Genomic DNA, 22,957 nt, shown 5'->3' with positions numbered 1-22,957 from the left:
GCTGCGGGCAGAGGTTGGCTGCGGGCGCCTCCGGGTGTGTGGCCCTTAGCTGCGCACTCTTGGTGCGGTTTTCTTTCTGAGTGTTGTTTTCTTTGGAAACCTCCAATCTGGGCACTTTGTGGCTGTGATGCTACTTCTGATCCTGGTTGGTCCTCATCCACTCGCTGCATTGTGCTCACGTGTGCTGTGGGCTCAGCAGCACCAGCTCCACCAATGGGGCTTTGGAGCAGAGGAACAAATGCAGTGTTCTGTGCCGGGATGCTGGAGGTGATGCTGTGATCTTTTCTCTTTACTGTCAGGAGAATGCTTTGAGCTGTGAGGTAGTGTGGATGTATGAGCTTAGGAAGAAAACAACAGCAGTACTATTTTTGGCTTGGATATTTTGCATTTCTAAGGTCATTACTACAAGCTCTGGGATAGGTCTGTCCTGCCTGTGGAGGAAGGGAATGGCTTGCTGTGCTGGTGGTGCCTTTGGTTGCATTTGTAAAGCAGCTGCAGGAGCAGCCAGGCTCAGTGACTCAGCTCAGTAAGGACAAACTGGTGACTGAACCACTGCAGGTGACGCTGCTGCTGACTGAGCAGCACAAAGGTATAATTGTCCTAACTATATTTACCAAAATATTTGTGGCCTGGTAAAGCTTGGCTTCTAGTCTGCATAAATTTCTAATGGCTACAGACTGCTCTTTGCTTTATTAAATGTGTACACATGTTCTACTGGAGGGAGCTCCCTTGGGAAGGTGGATCAGGTTCTGCTCTGCTGTTTTCCTGTCTGCCCTGGCTGTTGGCAGTGGGGTGACAACTATTTTCACTGTATCAGCGTACGTCTATTGCAGACACCTGGACATAAGCAGGAACCTGAAAGGAGCTTAAGATAAGGCAAAACATTTTTCAAGTGCTCCCAGTCTGGGCACAGAGCTCTTCTGAACCCTAGGTGCATTTCTCCTGCTGCAGGTGCGGAGATAAAGAAGGGTCATAGTCTAAGGGCAGGACTGTGGCCAGGGCTGTGGGCTGTGCTGGTGCCCGGCCGTCGGGCAGCGCCTTCTGCTGCACTGTGGGAGTGGTGGCTGGTGGCTGCTGCGGAACACCTCACCTCTGCTGTGTCTGTGGGTGAGATAACTTGTGTGAGGCGCCTTTGGTCTTGGAATTATTTTTGTTTCTTCAACTCCCCCTCTGATTTTTCTCTCTTTTTTGTCTTTTAAGGAACTCAGTTGGTTCTGGGGCTCCCCAGAACATACTCTGGTGCTGTGCTCTTTGGCGTGGTGCCGTGAGCCCCTGCCCCATGTCCTGCGTTCCCCTTCTGCTGCAACCACTGCTTGAAGCCAGCAGTACCATGGCTCCTTGCGGCTGTCCTGCAATGAACATGGATTAAAGGCTGTGGGTGGGGGAGGATAAGGGAGAGGAGAAAGAAGGTCTTCATCATATAACCCTGGCAAAGTCATGTATTGGTTTACTGGGAGTGCCCCAATATTGACATCTGGAGGATGCTGGATAATTTATTTGCTTGTATGTGGGAGCAGGAGGGGCCACGCAGGGTGACTGTGCCACTGACATCCCAGCAGTGTCCTGCCAAGGGTCAACATGCAGGTGCCGTGCATTCAGGAGCCACTGCTCACCACAGAGCATGAGTCAGCCCATACCTGGCCAGGCCCAGCTGCAGAGCAGAGCTTTTGCTGCTGGTTTCTGTGTGGAGCTCTCAGCTGCAGCCCGGGCTTTGTGCCTACCTGATCTCCGGCACCATGCAGCACTGGGCATGAGGAAGTGCTGCATCCATAGCATGCAGCATAGTATGCAGCTCCATCTCAGCCCAGGCCTGCAGGATGGCTGAACTGTTCTGCTCGGCATCTCAGCCCATGTCAGCAGCTCCTGGCGCCAGGTTGGACAACACAGTTCTCTTTTCTTTTTCAGTCTGCAGAATTCTTCGAGATGTTGGAGAAAATGCAGGTGAGCTGCAGTGCAGTGCTGGGCGGCTCTGGCATGAGATGTCCTGCTGGCATCTGTGTGGTGGCAGCTTCTTCGTTGTTCAATCTGTTCACTTTGTTCCAATCAGGCACCAAAACTTGAAGATCAGAAAGCTGGAAGCCAAAAACATAAGGTTTGTTGGATTTTATTTCTTGCATGGATCTTTCCAAGCACTCCCTGTTATCTCTAGAAATCGGGGCTTTAATGTGCGTAGGCAAAGGCAGTTGCTTAAAGGACTAAAAGGGATATAGGAGTTATCTAAAAGCAAGGCACTGATTGAATTGTGAAGATAAGTGAGTGGAGCATGTAAATCCCTAATCCAGCTTTGTGTCCAAACCAGTGCATCTTACTGTTGAGTGATGTGTGCTGGCTGCTTCTGTGGTGCTGTGCAGGAGCTGGCTTGTGTGCAGGGCGGGTGGTGCCACGGGCAGAGCAGAGCAGAGCAGAGCCAGGGCTGAACCTTTATTGTGTGAAATTGAGTTTGGGTTTTGGGGACAGATAGAACCTGGGAAATAAGCAGTCGTGCAATTCTGTGATTCCCTTTGCAGGAGGACTACATTCCATACCCCAGCATTGATGAGGTACGTGCTCTGCACCATGCTTCTGTACCCCCAGGGCAGTGCCTTTCCAGAAGTGCGTGGCATTCTTGCTTCCAGCAGGAGCTGTGAGACACATTGCTCCTGCCCAGCTCTGCAGTGCCATACCTGCTCCCCACAGAAGAGCAGCGTGCTGCAGAGGGGCGGAACCTACCCTGCTGTGTGAGGCAGCCCATCATCCTGTTCCTCCCCAGATCCTGGAGAAGGGCAGCCCATACCCGCTGGTCATCCTACCCCAGTTTGGGGGGTACTGGATTGAGGACCCAGAGAACCTTGGCACACCCACCTCATCCGACAGCAGTGTCTGCGAGGAGGAGGAGGAGAATTTCAGCCCCAGCCCCTACGGGTACAAGCTGGAGTGCAAAGGAGAGGCCAGAGCCTACAGGAAGCACTTTCTGGGGAAGGTGGGTGAGGAGAAGGCAAAGGAATGGCTGGAAATTTCTCCTGGCCAGGAGAAAATAATAAATTTCACAGTTGTGAGTGGAAAAGGCAAGCGTTGCAGCTTTCCTCTGGGCAGGGGCAGCAGGGCTTTTGGCTCACAGTGCTGGATGCTGTGCCCAGAGCCTGTGGGACCTGGGGAGGTGGGAGCATCATCCTGCAATGTGCTGAGCCCCACTGCCCTCCTGCTGAGCTCCACCACCCAACTGCTGCTTCTCTCTGCAGGACCACTTAAACTTTTACTGCACGGCCAGCAGCCTGGGAAACCTGATCCTGTCCATTAAGTGTGAGGAGGTGGATGGCACCGAATATTTAAGGATTATACTCAGGTAAAGAGGAAAAAAAAGTGCAGTGTTTAGCAAAATATCTTCTCCTTGAAAGATTCTCTGTTTCTCTCTAAATACAGCAGTTGGGCTGCAGCATGTGCATTGCCACTGTGTGCAGGGGCTCAAGGGGTTTATGATGGGGCAGAAGCCAGAGTCACTGTCCCTGTACTGCTCTGTGCTGAAGCTGCCTGACCGCTGTTGGGAACACAGAGCTTTGATCTGCTGCTGAAATCACATATGGAACTCCCATGGTCCATTGTCATATCTGCTGCCATCTTTCCCCTATTCTGGCCAGGGTGCCTGAGCCATTGCCTCAATTCTCTTCCAAATAATAAATATTTTAAGAGATGCAGAGAAGAGAATAGTGAGCCCTTGGTAACTGGCCAAGCCGAGCAGAACACCATGTTGCAGCACCTCCTGCAGTGTGCATGGCACAGAGCCTCTGCAGCATGCACTCCACAGAACTGTGCTGATGGTGGTCAGGGAGGCTGCAGTGCCTCAGGCTGCATGGGATCCTCCCCAGCTTCTGTTCATTTCTTTTTCCTTGCTAGGTCCAAAGTGAAGACATTGCACGAAAGAATTCCTCTGTCAGGATTTAGCAAGCTGCCCAGCATTCCACAGATTGCGAAGGTAACCTACATGGGGCTGTTCCAGGTGGGTTGCTGGGTGAGCTCAGGGAAGGGGAGGAGGAAGCTGCTCCCAGGGACTGCCCTATGGGGGGGGGAGAAAGCTGCACCCAGGTACTTCCCCACTGCACCTCTGTTCAGCACCAGCTGGGCATGGGCACTGCAGCAGAATGGGATGCTGAGGGAGCTCCTGCAGCCCAGGGCTGGGTGTGTCTCTCTGATGTCTGCAGCCATGCTGCCAAAGTCCCAAGACTGGGCTGCCCACTGATGCTCACAGCACTTTCCCTTGCTCCCAGGCCTTCTGTGATGATGCCTCTGGACTGAAGTTCAATCCAGTTCTGTATCCCAAGGTGAGGAACTTACCTTGCGTTCAGTAGAGATCAGGTCAGGATAATTCTGCCCTTTTCCCCACAGTTCAGTAGCTTGGTTACAGGAACTTGTGCAGAGCTAGCAGAAAGATCTCCTTGGTACTCTGTACAGATGCAGGGCATCTTTTCTTTAGGGCTTGCCATTATAGGATTAGGGTGGTGAGACCTTGGCACAGGCTGCCCAGAGCTGTGGGTGTCCCATCCCTGGAAATACCCGAGGCCAGAGTGGAAGGGGCCCTGCAGAGCCTGCTCTGGTTGGAGACCACCCAGCCCACTGTGGGATTGGAACAAGGTGATCTTTAGGGTTCCTTCTAACCCAACCATTCTGTGATCCTATGGTGGTTCCTTCAGATGCCCCATGCCAGAGGGAAGGACACACAGGCTGTGAGGTACGAACCAGCCCTAGTCTGGGTTTGGTTCCTGCAGTTCAGCTGGAAGCCCAGTAGGTCTGAGCCTGTCCTCACTGTGGTGGGGCTGGGACTCACTTGTTCCCTGCTCCAGGATCACTGGAGCACTATAAGTTCTTGAGCTGCTTACTAGCCTATTATGGAAAAGTTTTACAGCATATCCATCATCTTCAACCACTTGTTATGTGTCAGACATGCAGCAGGCTTAGCAGTGCATGGCAGTGCCATGGACTCCCAGCTGTGCCTTGTTTCACTGCAGGCCTCCCAGATGATAGTGGCTTATGATGAGCACGAGGTCAACAACACATTCAAGTTTGGTGTCATCTACCAGAAGTTCAGGCAGGTGAGTGAGAGCTGCAGGTAAATGAGTGCCATGTGCGGCACATGCTGCAGCTGGTGTCCTTACCAACAGCAAGTCTCTGGTGACTTGGATAAGGCCCTGAGTCATTAAACTATGATGTGACTGAAAAATAATCAATATGGAAATCAGCCGTAGGGAGAAATGGGTGTGGAAATGCACTGTAGCAGCCATGGTGTGTGTTCAGACAGTGCAGAGTGGTGCATTGGTGGGAGCTGCATGCCATGCAGACCTGCCTGTGAGTGCTTCCATTAGTTTGGGGCACTGGCTGCAGAGCATGGGCACAGCTGAGTTGTATAATTTGCCATAGATTATTCTGACAGGCACCCTCATTATCTGTATGTATTGCATTTTATTTTGGATCGAATAACTCATAGAAGACCATTATTAAGTTTTCATTGCTTTGAAATACATACATGAAGGATTGAGGTTGGCTGCCTGTTTCTCTCCCAACATGCATCTGTGTTTTTGCAGACCCAGGAGGAAGAGCTGTTCGGCAACAACGAGGAGAGTGCTGCCTTCAGGAACTTCTTAAATTTGCTGGGAGACACCATAACACTGCAGGACTTTAAAGGGTACGTAGGAAAGACTGATTTTACATGTAAATTTAGCTAGAGACCATATAGTTTGTAAAGCATCTATCGTGCAAGAGCAGAAGTCAGCTCATTCATGAGCAGCACAGAGCAGAACAAATACAGCTCTGGCTTGTGTGGATCAGTGGCTTGTGGATCACAGCTGAGGGAGTTTACAGAGGAGATGGAACTGCCAACAGCAGAACTTCCATCCCTGCAGCTCTGAGGCTGTGAAGCAGACTGCTGCAGTTTGGCTGTAGAGGAGGGGCCCATGGGAGTGCGGCAGTGCCATGACGGTCCACATCATGCCTGGTGTTGTGACTGTGCCACACACCCCAGGCCTCAGGCTGCATTGCATTACATGGTGCATGGTTTGTTCTTTCCTGTTTGCTTGCTGCTAGATAAAGACAAATGAGATGGCTTGTTCTGTCGCCTCATCCCCTGACAGCTGCCTGTGGGCTCTGGTGAGCTGTCAATGAATATTTTTCCCTTTCTCTCTGACTTTCCCCTCATTTCCAGTTTCCGAGGAGGCCTGGATGTCAGCCATGGGCAGACGGGGGTTGAGTCCGTGTACACCACGTTCCGGGACAGGGAGATCATGTTCCATGTCTCCACCAAGCTGCCTTTCACGGAAGGGGACATGCAGCAGGTGAGGGATGAGCTTGGAGCATCCATAAGGGCAGGACCACCTGTCTGTACCAACCACACTTTCTTTTTCCACCCAGCTGCAGAGGAAGAGACACATTGGCAATGACATAGTGGCAATTATCTTTCAAGAAGAGAACACGCCATTCGTCCCAGACATGATTGCCTCCAATTTCTTGCACGCCTACATTGTGGTGCAGGTGGAGAACCCCGATGCAGACACCGCATCCTACAAGGTAGGGGATCCCAGCTCGCACATGTTGCATTTTGCTCTGTTTTTGCATAGTCACGTGCAGGATGAGCTGCGTCTCCAAAATACACATTTGCTCATGTGCGCTCAGTGTGCTCAGGCATCTACATAACTGGAGAACCTGTATATCAAGCATATGTGTGTACATGAATACATACATTTGTGTTTGTACTGTTACAGTGTGTGTGTGTATATACATATGTGTACAAAACTTACCCATGTAGCATTATGCTCATTTAAGAAGGATTTTTGATGCCACAGATGTTGTAATGAGCCTCAGAACAGCTCATACCACCTAAACACATACCCCAAGTGTAGGCTGCATCATGACCCTTCCATCAAGAGATGCAGCAGGACAGTTTTTCACACTGAAAGCACACTGCTTAGGGCAACGAGTGGAAACGGTTTTTGAGAAGTAGATGTGTGCAGTTATCCCATGGGCACAGGTGGGCTGCAGCCGGGGGCTGGGGCTAGAGGCATCACCCCAATGGGCTCCTTGCTGCACACTGTCCTCACCACTGCCCCTGTCCTCACAGGTGTCTGTCACAGCCCGGGAAGACGTCCCCTCCTTTGGCCCACCACTGCCGAGCCCGCCGGTGTTTCAGAAGGTGAGACAGGGCTGAAAGTGCATGCCAAGCTGGGAACTGTGTGTGGGTGTGAGTCCAGGATTCCTCAGGGCGCACCTGGGGGCAGAGCTGGGTGTGAGGTCTGTAGGGTCATCATGTGGTGCTACCAACAGCAGGGCAGTGCAGATGTCCAACCCTCCACTCTTGCTCCCCAGAGCCCTGAGTTCCGGGAGTTCCTGCTCACCAAGCTCATCAATGCTGAGAATGCCTGCTGCAAGTCCGACAAGTTTGCAAAGCTGGAGGTACGGCTTGCTGCCTTCTGCCCCCTACTGCTCCACACCACCCCCACACTGCCTTGCTTTGAGCTGGGTCAGCTCTGGGACAAGCTCAGGTACCAGCAGTGTGAGCTTCCTCATGTCCTTGCACCTGGGTTCGTCACCCTGAGCCTGGTGTTGCTCCCCAGGACCGGACACGTGCTGCCCTGCTGGACAACCTCCATGATGAGCTCCACGGGCACACACAGACCATGCTGGGGCTGGGGCCCGAGGAGGACAAGCTGGAGAATGGAGGGCATGGGGGCTTCCTGGAGTCTTTCAAGGTAAACCTCAGTCCCTCCCCAGCAGTAAAGTTAACATGTGCCTATGGCTGGAAGGTATCTTTTTGGAAGGTGCAGATGGGGTTCTGGGCATGAATGACCCTGAAGGCAGAAGAGGGTCCCCATGTTGCTGGTCTCATGCTGTCAGGGTGGGTGGAGGCTCAGCTGCATCCTGCTGGGGTATGAGATGCAGAAATTGAGGCATGATGCAGCTGTCCAGCAGCATGTTCATGATCTGAGACACTGATTGTTCTCTCTGCACTGTTGTGCACAGGGGATAGATGCAGCTCTTGGTGTTGCAGGGCGCCCTGGGCCGTGTGGTGCACCCAACAGGTGGAGCTGGCATCTTCCTGCCCCGCCGCCTTGGGGCCATGCTGCTGGGCTGTGTGCTGGCGTTTCTCCTGCGCTGTGTGCTCTGAGCCCTGTGGGCTGGAGCAGGGGGGATGTCCTTCTGCCCCTTGCATCATGCTGATGAGCTCTTGGCCCCTTTCTCCTGCTGGCTCTGCAGGCACTTATCTCACAGGGTAGGGGATGTGCCATGCATAGAATGCTGTGCCGGGCTGCTGGCAGTGCCAGGAGGAGACCCTCCTGCCTGCACAGTGCAGAGCTGGCAGCAGAGTGACCTGCCGCTCCTGCCCACAGACACCATCAGTTTGTACAATTTGCTGATCCCAATAAATCCAGTCTGATGGATGCTTGCTTGCAGCTTGTTACTCAAGGGGCAGGAAAGGACACCGTGGTCTCTGTGTGGTCGGGTGCTGCAGGGTGCAGTGTGGGTCAGTAATGGGGTGTTTTACATGGGGCCTGAAGCCAGTAGCAGAGTGGTGCCCATGATGTGGATGCAGTACTGGAAACCTTCAGAAACATGGCCTTTGGAGGTTAGTTTCCTCCAATACCTCTGTGTCCTGAGCTGTGCTTAAATGGTCTGGAGGAGGGTGTAGCTGTGGCCTGCCAGGTAGCACAGCAGAAATTGAGGAGGCAGTAGCTGCAAAGAGAAACTTTTCTGTAACTGACACACCGGTATCACAATCCAGTTTGGGCTCTGGTTGCTATGGTGATCACAGTAATTAAAATATGCGTACAGATTTTTTTTAACTTGCACATTTCCCTGCTGCTCCTCATGGTGTGTGCCAGACTTCCAAAAGATCTCGTGGTCTTATTTGTGAGCGCCTGGGACAACAACTGAGGGAAGGCTTTAAAAATAGTTCAAGTCCTGTTCAAGCATCCAAAATGGATATTCAGATTCGCAAAAGGTCTCTGCCTCCCGCACGCACAGCTCTGGTTCTAACAGTTTGAGTCAAAACACGTTGAAGTCGTCCTCAGCCCCCATGTGTTCAGATCCTGCTCAGAACTGTGCTTTTGCTTCTTTCTCTGCACCCCTGGGCTGCTCTGCAGGGGCTGCTCACTCCCTGCAGCACCACTGTGATCTCTGTCAGCAGGATGACCCCCAGTGCTGCCAGAATGAGGGGCACCGCAGCCCCTCCAGTGCGCAGAGATCAGGCAGTCAGGCAGTACTGAATATCCCAGGGACTGCTCTTTCATAGGAAGCAGTATGTACTGAAAGCGGTACAGACATCTCAAGGCAGCAGGCTGTGAGTTGCTGTGTGCTGCATGGGAGCTGTCAGCAGTGCAGGGGCAGGAGAGAGGCTCATTGTGGAGCCTTCCTGCAAACCCAGGGAGTGGTGCTGGGGTGTGTGGTTGGATGCTGCTGTACTGCTGGGCTGCGCTGTCGCTCCTCTGGGGGTTCTGCAGAGCAGGGCCTGGGGCTCTGGAGCTGTGGGTAGCAACAGTCCTGGGGCATTGGTGACCGCTGTCCCCTGTCCCCTGCGGCCACAGAGAGCCATCCGCGTGCGCAGCCACTCCATGGAGACGATGGTGGGCAGCCAGAGGAAGCAGCATGGTGGCGGCATCCCGGGCAGCCTGAGCGGGGGCATCACGCACAACAGTGGCGAGGTGACCAAGACCACCTTCTCGGTAAGCACAGCCCCTTGGCCCTCTGTCCCGCTGTCTGTGTGTCCACTCCCTCCCATCCTGGTGGGGTGCTGTGGGAGTTTCTCATATGGGGCTGTGCACTCCTAAAGCTCAGGACGTGTGGTTCTTTCAGCCCCCTGTCTCGGCAGCCGCAGCCAAGAACCAGTCGAGGAGTCCCATCAAGCGCCGCTCAGGGCTGTTCCCACGCCTGCACACGGGGTCAGAGAGCCAGGCAGACAGCAGGGCACGATGGTAAGCATGGCATCCCCAGTGCTGAAGGTGCTGGCAGCCCTGCAGTGTGGCTCTGGTGCCAGAACCTCCCTGTTCTGCATCAGGGCTGCTTCTGCCAAATCAAAGCTGGGGCCTCTTGGGTGCCTCTCCTCTGACTTAAATCAAAGATGTGGTATTCGAAGAGCATCTGTTACTCTGAGTTTTAGCACTTGGTGCTAGGAGTATAATTTGACCACTCATTTTAAGTCTCCTGTGTAACTCACACAGCTTTTTTGCGCTCTCAGTGACAGTAGTTCTGGAGCACAGAAGACACCAGATGTTGGACATTCATCCCAGGAGATGAAATCTGAGACCTCATCCAACCCCAGCTCCCCTGAAATATGCCCCAACAAAGACAGGTGAGCAGCACAGAACCAAACTGCCACAGTCCCGGCAGCCAACAGCCAGAGCACCAGGGGCCGTCAAAAATAACATCTCCAGGTTCTGCTATGAATAAGTTAGATACTGAGGGAGTAAAACAGAGGCTCTGGTGATTGACATGCACTGCTCCTTAATGAACTAAAAATAACCATCTTCAGAAAAGAGCAGCAGCAAGGAGCCATATTGGCAGTGGTGGGTGTAGGTACCTGGAGCAAACTCCCCCTGCATGTTCCCACATCTGCCAGCTGCTGTGTCCCTCCTTTGGAGGGGAATACTCCCAGCAGTGCCCCAACTCCATCCCGTGGTGGCTGCTTTGTGCCCAGAGGAGCTCATCCACAGTGCTCAGCTTGGTGAGCACTGGTGCAGTGACCACGTGCTTTCCTTAAGTGTCTCATCACCTCCTAGGCCCTTCGTCAAGCTGAAGGAGAACGGCCGGTCCAACATCTCACGCTCCTCCTCGAGCACCAGCAGCTTCAGCAGCACGGCAGGGGAGAGCGAGACACTGGAGGAGTACGAAAGTGTGGTAGGAACCCAGTTCTGCACTGTAGCTCTGGGGGGTTTTGCTGCACCTCTGTGGGATCCTCAGGAGGATGTCAGCCTCATGTCCCCGGATGCTCCCAGTGGGTGCCAGTGTCCTCCTGGCAGGGCGGGGGGCAATGGGAGGTGCATGTGCCCACTTGGATTGGCTCCTATGGGATGATCCTCTTGAAGGATAAGATAAGGGTAAGGATAAGGCTGCTGTTCTGTGCTGAGCCATGCTGTGCCATGCTTTGCTGTTCTGTGCCATGCTGTGCCACAGAGAGCAGCTGTGCCAGCCATGCGCAGAGCACAGGGTGGCAGCTCACTGCAGGGAGTGGAGTCATGTCCCACTCTATCTGTGCAGGGCAGCCAGCCATCCACCGCATCGCCCTTCAAGCAGGATGTGTTCATCTACAGCGCATCACCAAGCAGTGATAGCCCGAGCATGGGGGCTGCAGCCACCCCAGTCATCATGAGCCGGAGCCCCACAGGTGGGTTCTGGGGCAGCCTGGGGTGGGTGCAGCTCTGGAAGAGGCATTGGGGCGGCTGCAGGATGCAGCCCAGCTGCTAACAGCCCCAGCTTGCCCAGCTCACTCATACTGCAGCACGGAGCTCTAAACCAGCATGGGGGTGGGGGCTTCTGCTGAGACCCTGCTTGCTCTGCTCTCCTGATGGACATTTGCAGTAGCCTTGGAAACTCGCTGTCTCCAAGGAATGAGCTGTGACTCAGGAGTTATTCAATAACCAAGCAGCTCTCCTCGGGCCTGGCTCTATTACCCCTCCTGCGAACCAACTCTGCACTAATTCCATCTGTTGGAGCCAATTAGCAAAGTGAGGTACGAGTCAACATGAGCCAAATGGGCAGAGCGGGTGCCCGCCCCTCCCCATGCATTGCAGCTCTGCAGTTTCCCCGTGCGGTGCGGTCCTGCTGGAAGGAGGCATGATTCAAATGAAAGCACATATTAGGAACTCAGGAGCTCTTTGCAGAGCAGCCGGAGAGCTACAAATCCACCACTAACAGCTCAGTAATTGGGAGCAGCTCAATAATTGGGAGCAACTCCGGAGAAGGACGGAGCTGGGAGTGCAGCCTGGCTCTCCTTCCTTGTTATCAGCACCCCACCAGTCCTTCCTGTTTTATTAGCAATTTTCAGAATGAACAAAACAGCGTTTTAATGCTTAAAGTGTTTATTTTGCATTTTCCTGCCAAGAGCATTGAAATCCACCCCTACTTACATAGATCAGTCATTTGCTGCAGCCTTTTCAGTGGCATTTCCAGTAGGAACACTGTGAGATGTAATTAAGCCTCAATTTATTCCATCAAAAACACTTAATGTACAGATTTTGCCAAACGTTCAGTCAAGATAGACTAAATATTGGTAACACTGATGACAAAATATTAAAGCTCCTGGCTGCCTCCTGCTTCAGCAGTTGCTTTTGCTCATGGGTTATTACTTCACTTTGCTTTTCTCCACCCTCCAGCAGATATAAAGAACAGAAACTCCCCGAGGTCAAACCTGAAGTTCCGCTTCGATAAGCTCAGCCACGGCAGCTCCAGCACGGTATGCACCATGGGGATGTCCTGTAGGGCACAGTGTGGGGCTGTGGGGCAGTGCTGCTGTGTGTGTCGTTGTGCCTTTGTCTGCAATCCAACCTGAATTCTGGTTTCTCATTTAGAGTCACTAGCAGGAAAAAAGGAAGTCAAGAACTTCTCAGCGGTGAGTGTTTGTAGCGCTGTTGTGTGAAATTATTTATCTGATCTGTGGTCAAATGCATATCCTTTAACGACAGCATGCAGCAGCCAATTGCAGTGTTTATTATTATGTGGTCAATACCAGGCCTTTAGGCATTCTAAATGCTTTTGTAAGATGGGGGCAGCACTGAGCAAGAAAAACGGTAGCAATTAATGATGGAGTGGTTGCTGCCTATCAGTGCTGCTACATAGTGCTGCTTTTTCTTGCTCTTTTTCTTGAGAGTCACCCTGCCCCCTTTTTATTTTTTCTTTTTTTCTCTTTTTTTTCCAGAGATTTTTTGTTTCAACAAAGGGAAAACTTCACCAACCTGTGGGAATGCACACACCTCACATGCCAGCACGGTGCCCTCCCTGCTGCAGCCAACCCTGTGCCCACCAGAGGACATCACCTCCTTCCCGACCCCAGCAATCCCAGCCCTCCCAGTGCTCCCCAGTGGGTGTGGAGCTGGGTGAGCACTGGAGAGGTTTGCAGTGTCCCTCCCATGCTTGCACCATCCTTGCACACACTCCTGTAGGTATTTTTCCCGTTAGCAGGCACAGGCAGGTCTGGTTCTCCAGTTCTGGAGCTGGAGTGGCAGTGGTGTTGGACTGGGGCTCAGGCACTGCCCCTACTGACTCCACCGCCAGCTCTTGGGATGCAAAACACCTGGGGCCATGCAGCCCTGTGCCCCCATTGGGTGCTGGCACAGATGGCATCAGGCCATCTGCACTCTCTGTATGTTTTCAGTACTTCTTCCCTGCCCAGAACTCCAGCGTGGGCTTGGGACAGACAGACCAAATCCAAAGCTGCAGTGTAACTGAATCCTGAACTGATGCTCGGAGCACTCTGAGCCTGTGGGGTCTGCCTCGTCCTGGGGCTGCTCCATCCGCTGGTGGCTGGGATGGCATTGGGCACCCTTTGCAGCATCAGCCCCTGCCTCTGAGTGCGCTTTGGAAGAGGGCAGTTATGGCTCTGCAAGGTGACCTCTCTGTGCCACCCTGCAGAAGATTTCTCTGACCACACAGAAATCCCTCTGCCCTTAGAGAGCTTTGTCTAAGGTTCGCTGAAGCCTGTCCACTATGTTCAGGGTGTGATTTCCCCCATCCACTTCTGCCGCATTGCATCTCATCACAATCCATCACCTTTGCAAAAACAATCTCCAGAAGTGATGTTCTTCATTTAAATGGAAACTGGTTTTGAGTTCGTGATTCCTAATGACACACAGCTGGGAGTGTCAAAGCCGTCTGTGCGCGGCTGCAGCTGCCGGGAGGACCCTGGTGGTGCTGCGTGGTGCTGCTCACCCCAGTGTGTGCCCCGTCTGAAGGAAGGGCTGCGGTCCCTCACAGGCGCTGAGTGCTCCTTCCTGAGGTCCGTGAATTGCTTTTAAACCACATTTAAATCTCGAACCGCTCTTTGCTGGAGACGGTCCTCCTCGCTTTGCTACACTCTGGGAGCACCGAATCCCTGCCCGTCCACGGAGCGCTGTGCTGCAGGGTGGCTGTGCTGCTGGCTGGCTGCATGCCTGAGGCTCAGTGCCTTTCCCAAGGAGTTGTGTAGTTCTGTGGTGTCGTTTGCGTGCCTGTTGATCTCCATGAGATCTTTCAACAGAAGATGCAGTGGCTGCTCTCGTCTGGGCTTTTGTTTTTGGGTCGTCGTTTTGTTTCTGTTATTACTTGAAGCTGTGAGGTTCCTTCTGACCCGTATTGCTGTTGTCGGAGGGCTCTGGGAGGGCTGCAGCTCCAGGGCTGAAGCGATACGTGGGGTGTCATGGGCTGCAGTGCGGCCCCACCACTCTGCCTGGTGTGACCGTTCGGAGCGCGGCCATGTTGTGTCCTCCAGCGGTGGGTGAGGGCGTTCCTGCATATATATTGCAAAACGTTTTGTGCTTCTACGTGACACACGCACACATATACACACCTATATACAAATGGAAGTGTTTTTTCTTTTTTTTTTCCCTGGTTAAAAAGGGACCGTGCCAAGCACAAACTCAGTTTCTTTCTGGAGTTTTGGGTTCTTTGGTGATGGCAGATGCAGGGCCGGGATGTTTCCTTGGCACTGCTGGGAGCATTAACCCCAGTGGAGGCCATGACCCTGGGGTTCCTCAGCTGCCGCTGCTGCAGGGGCAGTTGGTGCTGGGGTGGCACATTGCACTGCCTGGGCCATGTGCAGCTGGGATGTGCTCACCTCGGAACCTTAGAGCATGCTTCATTGTTTGAATGAATGTAGCACTGCGTATATCCTGCAAAGGAAAATGCTGGATTTATATAATTAGAATGTGAAGAGAGTTTATAGAGTAAAAAAAGATCTTGAATAAAAATGTATCTGACAGAAGTTTATTTTTTATGTGGAGAGGCGGTGCTTTGTAGTTCCTGGTGGCCTATGTCTGTTGTAAATAGTGTACATTTAATTTATTACTATGGTAGCAGACTGTATTTGTTATGTATAAAACTAAAGGTTCACAAATGTATATTTTGTTGCTTAAATGTGTCTTTGCAAAATTCACAATAAATAACATATTTTGTGTCCATATGTGTACTATGTCCATGAAATGACAGCCTTAGCTGAGCACTGTGAGGACGTGCTGTCATTCCCAGCTCTTTCCCTCCCAGGATGCTACAAAATGCTTTCATTTTTAGGAACAGTGTCTGTTTATTTTCCCTACAGCTTGGGCTGAACGATGAACAGCGCTGGTATGAGAACAGGATAATGCCGTGGGACAGAAGTGGGCAGCAGCAGAGGGGCCAAGGAAGAACAAAACCAAACCTACAAAGTTTGTGTTCTCTAAATCAACCTTTATTACAAAAGTTATTCTTGCAGCTCCCCCCTTTGCCACTGGGAGGATTGTTTCATCCACACTGGTATTCAGCAACAGCTGTTGCCTTCAGCTTGCCCCAGCCTCCTGGAACACTCAGCAGTGTTGATTGTATCTGAAGTTCATTGGGCCGTGGCTGCTCCTCACCAGGCAGTGGGGCACTGTGCCTAGTAAGGTTTGGGCTGAGGGCAGAGAGGAGGAGATTTAGTGCTGAGCACGAGGGAGAGCACTAACACTCATGTAGGAGAAACAGGAATGTGAAGCACACTCACCTTAGTTGTGCTCCTTGCTAGGGTGGGCAGAAGGAAAATGGGTTAAAAAAAAGAAAAGAGGCTGTGAATAAAAGGACAGCAGGCAGGCTCTGCAGCCCAGCACAGCCATGCTGCACCTCAGGGGCATCTTCGCCTCCAAGCATGGCACTATCATGGCACAGCATGGTATAGTCCTCTCACCCCCACCACAAACGCCCCCTACCTGAAGCTGTTCTCACCTTTGTGGAGGTGGTGGAGTGAGGCCACAAGGCACCCCACGAGGCCAAGCAGCAGCAGCAGCAGCCAGGTGATGGAGTTTGCTTCTGCAGCTGAATCAAAAGGAGAAGGACAGGTACAAGAGAGGGCCAAGACCAGCCTGTTTTGTTGTTGTTTGTTTTGCTTGTTTTATTCAAAGTAATGGAAGGCAAAGCTGAGAGCAGGAATGGGTGAGTGGGCTGTTCTCCTCCCCCCCCCCAGCCCACCATGGGATCAGTGCCTGGTCAGCACCAGCACAGTGCTCGGTACCTCTCACTGCCACAGTGACGCTCCTCCGGATGGATGCCTGCAGGCTGGGGTGCTCCACACGGCACGTGTAGGTGCAGCCGTCATCACGCAGAGTTGCTGTCAGCAGGAAGAACCTGGAGAAGCTGTAGGTGCCATTGCTGCTGCGCCGGTGGCTGCTGGTGAGGACGTTGGGCACGGCGTCAGGGAGCTGCCCACCACCCCGCGGCTCACGGAGCCACTGCACGTGGATGTCCGCAGGGTAGTAGTTGCGGATGTCACAGACCAACTTCTGCTGCTCCCCCTCCACCAGGGACAGGGAGTTCACGTTGACAGTCACTGTGGGCTTTTCTGGTGAGCAAAGATTTATGGCACTGCTGAGTTTCTTGACTCATTAGTTCTGTCTCCATCACCCAACTGAACTGACCAGACCTTCACACTGTGTCAGAGCACCCTTACCCGTTATCTGCAGCTGGACCGTCTGCTCCAGCGCAAGGGCTGCCGCCTGCACCGTGCAGATGTATGTCCCCTCGTCTCCGAGCTCCACGCGCCGGAGCAGCAGGGATGCGTTACCGCGGGGCTCCTGCGGGAACATCTCCGCGCGGCCGCCGCCGGAGGTGGTGATGCTCCTCTCCTGCCGCCCCTTCTGCCGCAGCGCCCACCGCACTGCCACGGCCACCCGCTGCTCGGTGGAGAAGGAGCAGTCCAACACCACGTCCGTCCCCAGCGCCGTACGGACGTGGGGCAGCCGCGTGCGCACCGCCAGCACCGCTGCGGGTCGGGATGGAGGTGAGGCGGGCGGAGCGGTGCCACACGCACCGGCTCAGCCCAACCCCGCGCCGGGTGCGAGCCCAGAGCACGAGCAGAGCTGCGCCCGGGGGGAACAGCCCCGAGCCCTCCGGTAACTGCTTGTATTGCTGTCCCTGAGCCATCGCTAAGCCTCCTTTGTGCTTCGCTATATGCGACAGAACGGGAGATGCGGTGATTCCCCCGCAGCTTCTGCCGTAACATTGGCTTTAATGAAGCAACACCTTCCCGAGCCGCTTTGGGAATCTTTGCAGAGCTGCAGAACGAACGAAGCGCTCCGCGTGACCTCAGCACGGGCTGCTGTCAGTTCCAGCGCGAGGGGGATGAGGGCACCCCCAGGTGGCAAATCAGAGCCAGCTGAGCCCAATTAACCTGCGGTGGGAGGAGAACGGTGGGGCCGAAAGAGAGAGCTCGGGAGGGGTGTGTCACTTGGTGGCGTGGTTTGTCTGGATGTGGCTGTCTCAGAGAAGCCCCCTCTGATGGGGTGAGTAATAAATGAAGATTTGACTTTTCTTAAGGGGGAGGAGGAAGGGTGATGCGGAGTAAGGGGGGGTATTTGGGCGGGGGATGTGAGTGCTTGCACTGTGTTCTGCCTCCAGCAGGTAGTGCTGCCCCCTGTTGTAGCGCCTCGTGGCTGCGTCCCCGCTGTTGGACCAGAGTGCCTCGCTCTCCCTATTTTTAAGAACTGCAGCTGCTTATCTCTGCTTAGCAAAGGGCGGGCCCTGGCCGGGTGCGGTTTAGTAACGGCAGTCTGCAGGCAGGACCCGGAACCCTATTTCTTGTATAGATGAGGCTGCAGCCCTCTGGCAGATGCCGATTACTTTCTGCTCTTTCTCTGCAGCCTTCTCCCTCAACTCAGCAAGCAGTTCATGCTGTGGGTTGTGCAGACGCTGTGGAAGTGTTCTGCCTGCTGAAAAGCCTTAACTTGTCTGTGCTAGAGCCTTGGTGACTTGTATGTTTGCTGTTAGGGCTCTCAGTGATAATGGCATAGAACTACATGAACAGTTTTGCTTTTGTGAAGCTGCTTTGAAGTTACTCATTTCTGCAGTGTTGTGCCCCCAACACAAGGGAGAACGTATGCTTTTCAGTTAAAGCATTTTGCCTTACACTTGTTAAAATGTTATCTTGATCTATCTGTAAACTCACAGGGCTGGTAAAAATAGTCTGAGGTCTGTAAGCCCAGCAGCAAAGTGTCTGGGTGGTGACATTAAGCAACAGCTGGTGGGGTACAGAAAGCCAGGCTGGGAGTTCATAGCAGCCCAGCATAGCTGGAGAGGAACAGGTGTTTTCCCTCTAAATAATCCCTCTGAAAATGACTCCAGCTTGAAGCTTGGAGGGTGCAGATTGGGACACAGCTGAAATAGCTCAGTGGTAGTTGCTTGCTAATTACCTTAATGGCCTGCAGCCCTGACAGTTGAGCTCCAGCCCTCCCCCTTTTCCACCCCGTGCTTCATTGGGAATGTACAACATTCCCCAGAATAACATTACCTGACATATGTGTTTGCTCAGCAATGTCCTGATGAAGCTGTCCTGGAGTTTGGTGCTCTCTGTCCTTGTGGCCTTGCACAAGGAAGGCTGTGGCTGCATATTTCCCAGTTGTGTGCTTTATGGTGCAAGTGAACCAGGTGTCCAGGCCATGGGCTTGGACCTCCCTCCCAGGCCAGAGGATCTGAGTGTTGGCTGTGAAGTAAGGGCTGATCCTGCAGTCAAGCATGTTGATATCCTCATCCATGTGCTGCAGAATATTCACTGAGGGCTCTGTATGAACACACACACATGGACCCCTTATGATCCCAGCAAACCCAAAGGCAACAGAAGCAGCCTCCTGTCTGCACACAGCTCTCCGTGTGGTCCTGCCCTGCTCTGTCCTGCCCCAGTGCACTCCAGCAGGAGTGACCTCACTTAGTTGGGGCAGCATCCTGCCCAGCACTGCTGGATCTGGGCCTGGGATGGAGCTGCCCATCTGCCTTCACTTTGTGGGACGGGACCAGCTCTCCCAGCACCCCACACTGGGCTCTCACAGGGCAGTGGTCTCATTGGGTTCAGATCTTCAGGGGGAGGTGAAGCTGTTGTGCTGAGTTGTGAAATGCTGAATTTGCTGTACCCCCATCAGCTAAAGCACAGCAGGGCTGCCCATCTGCTCACTTCTTGCCACAAGCCAGGCTCGGTCCTCTGAGCAAATAACTCACCTTGTAAAATGAATGAGGGCAGGTTGTCTGCAGGAAGCCTTTCTGTCTGAGGCCTTTGGGCAACTTCTGTTCCAGCTACAGGCAGCAGCAGCCTGACGTTCAGCAGCACAGTCTCTGTTTCATTGGACAGGGGAATGGTTTTTCTCATTTCAAACACGCAGGGAAGTTGTAGGTTCCTCCTGAGCCCTGGCTCTGCAGAAACAATGCTGTTCATCGGTCTTGTGATTACTGAAAAACAGAGATCGTGCACAATCAAACTATGTTTAAAATGAAAGAGTGACAACAGTTACTAAGCTGCAACTTCTATATGTGATGAGTCCATTTTGCTTGCCCATGGTGGTCTCCTTATTTCAAGAAACGTGTTCTTTTACTATAAATGTAACACTCAAACACCTGCCTTTTAAGTAATTCTTTAAATAGAGGAAGCATTGCTTTAGAATAAGACCAGTCATTAGAATGTTACAGGTGTTGGAAGGGGAGAATTTGGGTGAGCCCCAATGGGCGCAGTGCTGCATGGCAGAACCCTTTGGGTGTGGGGTCTGTGCTGGGGCTGAGCAGAGCTGTGTGGAGTGCTGGAGGTCTCTTGGAACTGCAAAATGCTGCGAGATCTGGAATCCTTTTGCTGCGAGGGTGGTGTTTTTCTATGGAGTTCAGGAACAGGCTCAGTACAGCCCGCATGGCAGTGTCAGACGGACTGCTGGGAGCGCCCATGGTTCTGGGTGTTCCTCTGTTGCTGTGGGTCTCTGGGGGAGCAGCGGATGAGGACGGTCGTGCACTGCAGCTGTGTCTCAGAACAGAACGGTGGGGGGCGGCGGAGGCGGTGGGGCTGGAAACGGGGTGAGGGGGAAGGGGGAAAGGGCACAAGGGCACTGAACGCGAAGTGGCTGTGAAACTGAGAAATGGAAGAGTGGGAGCAGCTTTACGGGGCCAAAGCGCAGGCAAAGACGCGGAGGACGGAGCAGGAGGTCCAGGACCGCCTGCACGCACCGGGCCGCTCTCAGCTGCCGGACTCCGCCTGATTTCTCGCGTCAGAACCCGGAACCCGACCGCGGAACCTCCCGTTGATGCGGGAGGTGCTGAGCGGCGGCGGAGCTCCGTGCTCCTCCCCACCACCCGCGTCCCCTCCGCTTCCCAGCCGCCGTCCCCCCCGCCCCCGTCCCGCACGTACCGGCGCTCAGGAGGCAGCCGGCCGCCAGCCACGTTCCGCAGCCCATGGCTCCCTGGCTGCTGCCCTTTCGCTTTTGCTTGGTATTGCTCGCTTTCGCTTTCTGCAGGCGCGCAGTGGGAGTGGCTGCCCGGTCACGCACCGCACCCGCACCCGAGGGCTCAGACACTGAACCGCATCGCACCCAGCGGGACCCCGCAGCGCCATTCGCTGCTGCAGAGTGTGCCCGGAGTAGAGCGCCCGCTGCTCCGTGCTCAGGGATGCTGGAAAAGGGAGCTCTGTGGGTTTGTTTCCCTGCGTTTCTGGGAGCAGCAATAACAAAATAATAGAATAGCAATGAAACTTCAACTTTTATTGAACAGTAAAAAAAAAACAACTCCAACCTGTACCCCCACCAAGCACAAACAACATAAATACTCTGCCTTGTAACCAATACAAGTGAAACCAGGAAGGGCCTTCAGCTGTAGCTGGGTCCTGTCCATTCAGGAGAGCTGCCTACTGGCACCAAGTGCGGCCACATCCATCCCCCCAAGGTGCCCAACACCCAGCAGCTCTATGGCCATCCAGCACTGCAACCTGTGCCCCATTGCCCAGCCGTGAGGAGAGCTGCCACTGCTGGGTACAAAGCTGGGGCTGGGCAGGGTGAGAAAGCTTTCCCTAACAGTTTGCAAGGAGAGGAATTAATTGCTTCTTCAAACCAGTCTGTGGCCATCAAAGTGCATCTCATGAATGAACTGGAACATCTTTATTTTGACTCTATGGGTGAGGAAAAGGTGTGCAGCAATGAGAACCAAGTGGAACTATGCATCTCCCCAGCTCTCTCAGCACAGTCGCACACCAGGCAGCGCACCTGGCTCTGAGAGCTGAGGGCATTTTTACAGTCAGGGTGATGGCACAGGGCAGAACAGTGGGGGGCTCAGGCTGCAGCACAACGGAGCTGCTGGTTGTGAGCAGTTCTCACTGTGTGAGACACGAAATGTAGTTGTTATGCAGCGTGAATTTCTTGACAGTTCCTGGTGTATGGAGCAGTATCAGCCCGAGGTTGTTAAGTTAAACTTTGTAGTGTGAGACAATGTCGAGATTTAAAGATAAACAAACAGTTAAGATGTACCTTTAAAGAGGAATATAAATATTTACAAACCTGACAGATGGGCGACTTTGAAATGAACAGATGAGTTTTGCAGCCAGAATCTATAAAGTTAATGTGTACGATCTGCTGTGTTACAGCCCAGCCCAGGGCTGAGCACCGGGCAAGGAAGCACAGCTGCCCTGGGGAGCTCAGGTACAAGCAGTGCACTCCTCACCCACCTGTAAGGGTGAGCAGCGGAGGGAGCAGCATCTCTGGGCAGAGATCTCACTCCTCTCACACCCGTATCAGAAGGGGTGAAAGAATTTCTCCTTGCTGTCTTCGGTTGTTCCATAGAGCTCGTGGCCCAGCAGATGGCACTGCCGTCACCCTCCTGTGCTGAACAGTCACCCGGAGAATGTGGACTTAACACTTGGGAGGCAAAGAACTTCAGGGTGCTCTGAGGCTGCAGCAGTGCTGTCTCGTCCCTGGGGGAGCCCCAAGCTGTGGATGGCGCGCTTATCTGGGGGGCTCTCAGCCCATGGTTGGAAGGTCCCTTCCAACCAAATGGTTGTATGGTTCTATAAAAAATTCCCCATAACAGAACTCACTGAAAGAACTGCCTCCTCTGTTCCCACAGATCAAACGAGGTGTGAAGGCTGTGGGAGCAGAAATCTGAATTCAGGTTCCATAGGATTTGGAGGGCAGCAATCAAGGTAAATTGCTGGCTTTTAGGGGTACAGGCAATCTTAGCCTGTATGTGATAAATGATGTGTTTGAGAGCATTCAGCTGCTAAGTCTGCTCATCAGGTGAAATCTAACAGCAAATCCTTTTCCCAGGAAGGCATTAACTCAGATTGACCTCCAGCTCAGAGCTGTGTTTTCTGGACAGGAAACTCATTCAGCTTTAGCAGAAGGACCTTGTTCTGCTCAGCCCTGTGCATGTTTCAGGTGCTCATCACAACTTATTCCAGAAGTAGCTGCAATTACGATACGCTGTGTACGCAACTGGTACAGCTCAGTCTTATTCCATATAATTTTGATCTGAAGATGTTCACATCAGGATCCTAATTTTCTGTGTCTTGGATGTGCACAATGAATGGCACTTGGAAACTGCGCTGCTCTTCATTTTCTTAAGAACTACAGAAAATCCAATCAAACATGAATCCGAGTGTAAGAGGAAAATAAAAACAGTCGTTACAGCATTTATCTGCTAGAAGTCTATTACTAAATTACCTACTGAATTAACGTGTTTTCTTTAGACATGGGACTACTTATAGCTTGGCTAACTTCCTTACCTGGCAGTGATTCTTCATTTCCTTTGCTGCACAATGCATTACTGCTTTGCTTCATCTTCAGTTTGCTCTTTTGCTGCTGCCCCACAGCATTACAGCACAGCTCAATGGCATTTCCACAGCTCTGCCTTCCAACTGTCTACAGATTCATAGCAGTTGTTAATGATGATGCCCTGCTTCAGACTCCCTGTTTATGTGCCTATGGTGGGACAGTGTTGTCACATCCGAGCCTTGGCACGGTCTTTATTAAGGATTACTGCTCTGCATTATCATGTAAACGATGCTCGCTGCTAT

The 22,957-nt window shown here is 52.9% G+C and overlaps 2 protein-coding genes across 15 annotated transcripts in view; one reads left to right on the top strand and one right to left on the bottom strand.

The window, feature by feature from the left end:
- Positions 1-15,104, top strand: part of RAP1GAP2 (RAP1 GTPase activating protein 2) — a 51,110-nt gene extending 36,006 nt beyond the window's left edge. For 8 of the 14 annotated variants that reach the window (XM_015881190.3, XM_015881196.3, XM_015881195.3 and 5 more), the window contains 22 exons: positions 1,906-1,941; positions 2,048-2,092; positions 2,508-2,540; positions 2,750-2,959; positions 3,219-3,322; positions 3,871-3,949; positions 4,242-4,295; positions 4,980-5,063; positions 5,553-5,653; positions 6,170-6,299; positions 6,376-6,531; positions 7,082-7,153; positions 7,327-7,413; positions 7,575-7,709; positions 9,543-9,680; positions 9,811-9,929; positions 10,193-10,306; positions 10,734-10,851; positions 11,212-11,338; positions 12,327-12,406; positions 12,522-12,562; positions 12,869-15,104. In XM_015881190.3, the coding sequence (XP_015736676.2) occupies positions 1,906-1,941; positions 2,048-2,092; positions 2,508-2,540; positions 2,750-2,959; positions 3,219-3,322; positions 3,871-3,949; positions 4,242-4,295; positions 4,980-5,063; positions 5,553-5,653; positions 6,170-6,299; positions 6,376-6,531; positions 7,082-7,153; positions 7,327-7,413; positions 7,575-7,709; positions 9,543-9,680; positions 9,811-9,929; positions 10,193-10,306; positions 10,734-10,851; positions 11,212-11,338; positions 12,327-12,406; positions 12,522-12,530 (2,031 nt within the window). In that variant the 3' untranslated portion in view covers positions 12,531-12,562; positions 12,869-15,104. The remainder of the gene's footprint in view (positions 1-1,905; positions 1,942-2,047; positions 2,093-2,507; positions 2,541-2,749; positions 2,960-3,218; positions 3,323-3,870; positions 3,950-4,241; positions 4,296-4,979; positions 5,064-5,552; positions 5,654-6,169; positions 6,300-6,375; positions 6,532-7,081; positions 7,154-7,326; positions 7,414-7,574; positions 7,710-9,542; positions 9,681-9,810; positions 9,930-10,192; positions 10,307-10,733; positions 10,852-11,211; positions 11,339-12,326; positions 12,407-12,521; positions 12,563-12,868) is intronic. The other 6 variants (XM_015881191.3, XM_085521859.1, XM_085521858.1 and 3 more) reach the window with 1 other exon arrangement.
- A 244-nt stretch (positions 15,105-15,348) lies between these two features.
- Positions 15,349-22,705, bottom strand: LOC107322778 (uncharacterized). The gene is made up of 12 exons (XM_015881200.3): positions 22,667-22,705; positions 21,980-22,122; positions 21,661-21,856; positions 21,153-21,223; positions 20,306-20,604; positions 19,138-19,365; positions 18,437-18,706; positions 16,601-16,912; positions 16,166-16,492; positions 15,880-15,969; positions 15,662-15,678; positions 15,349-15,571 (listed from the first exon to the last, which is right to left on the bottom strand). Exons 1-12 carry the CDS (start codon positions 22,703-22,705, stop codon positions 15,557-15,559), a joined length of 2,007 nt encoding a protein of 668 aa, XP_015736686.2. The 3' UTR covers positions 15,349-15,556.
- Positions 22,706-22,957: the final 252 nt, after the last annotated feature.

The sequence above is a fragment of the Coturnix japonica genome, chromosome 22 (genome assembly GCF_054131305.1).
Source record: "Coturnix japonica strain WE chromosome 22, WE-NBRP24, whole genome shotgun sequence".
Classification (NCBI taxonomy): Eukaryota; Metazoa; Chordata; class Aves; order Galliformes; family Phasianidae; genus Coturnix; species Coturnix japonica.
The sequence above is the reverse complement of the archived record's forward strand: the minus strand, read 5'-3'. Positions and strand labels throughout refer to the sequence as shown.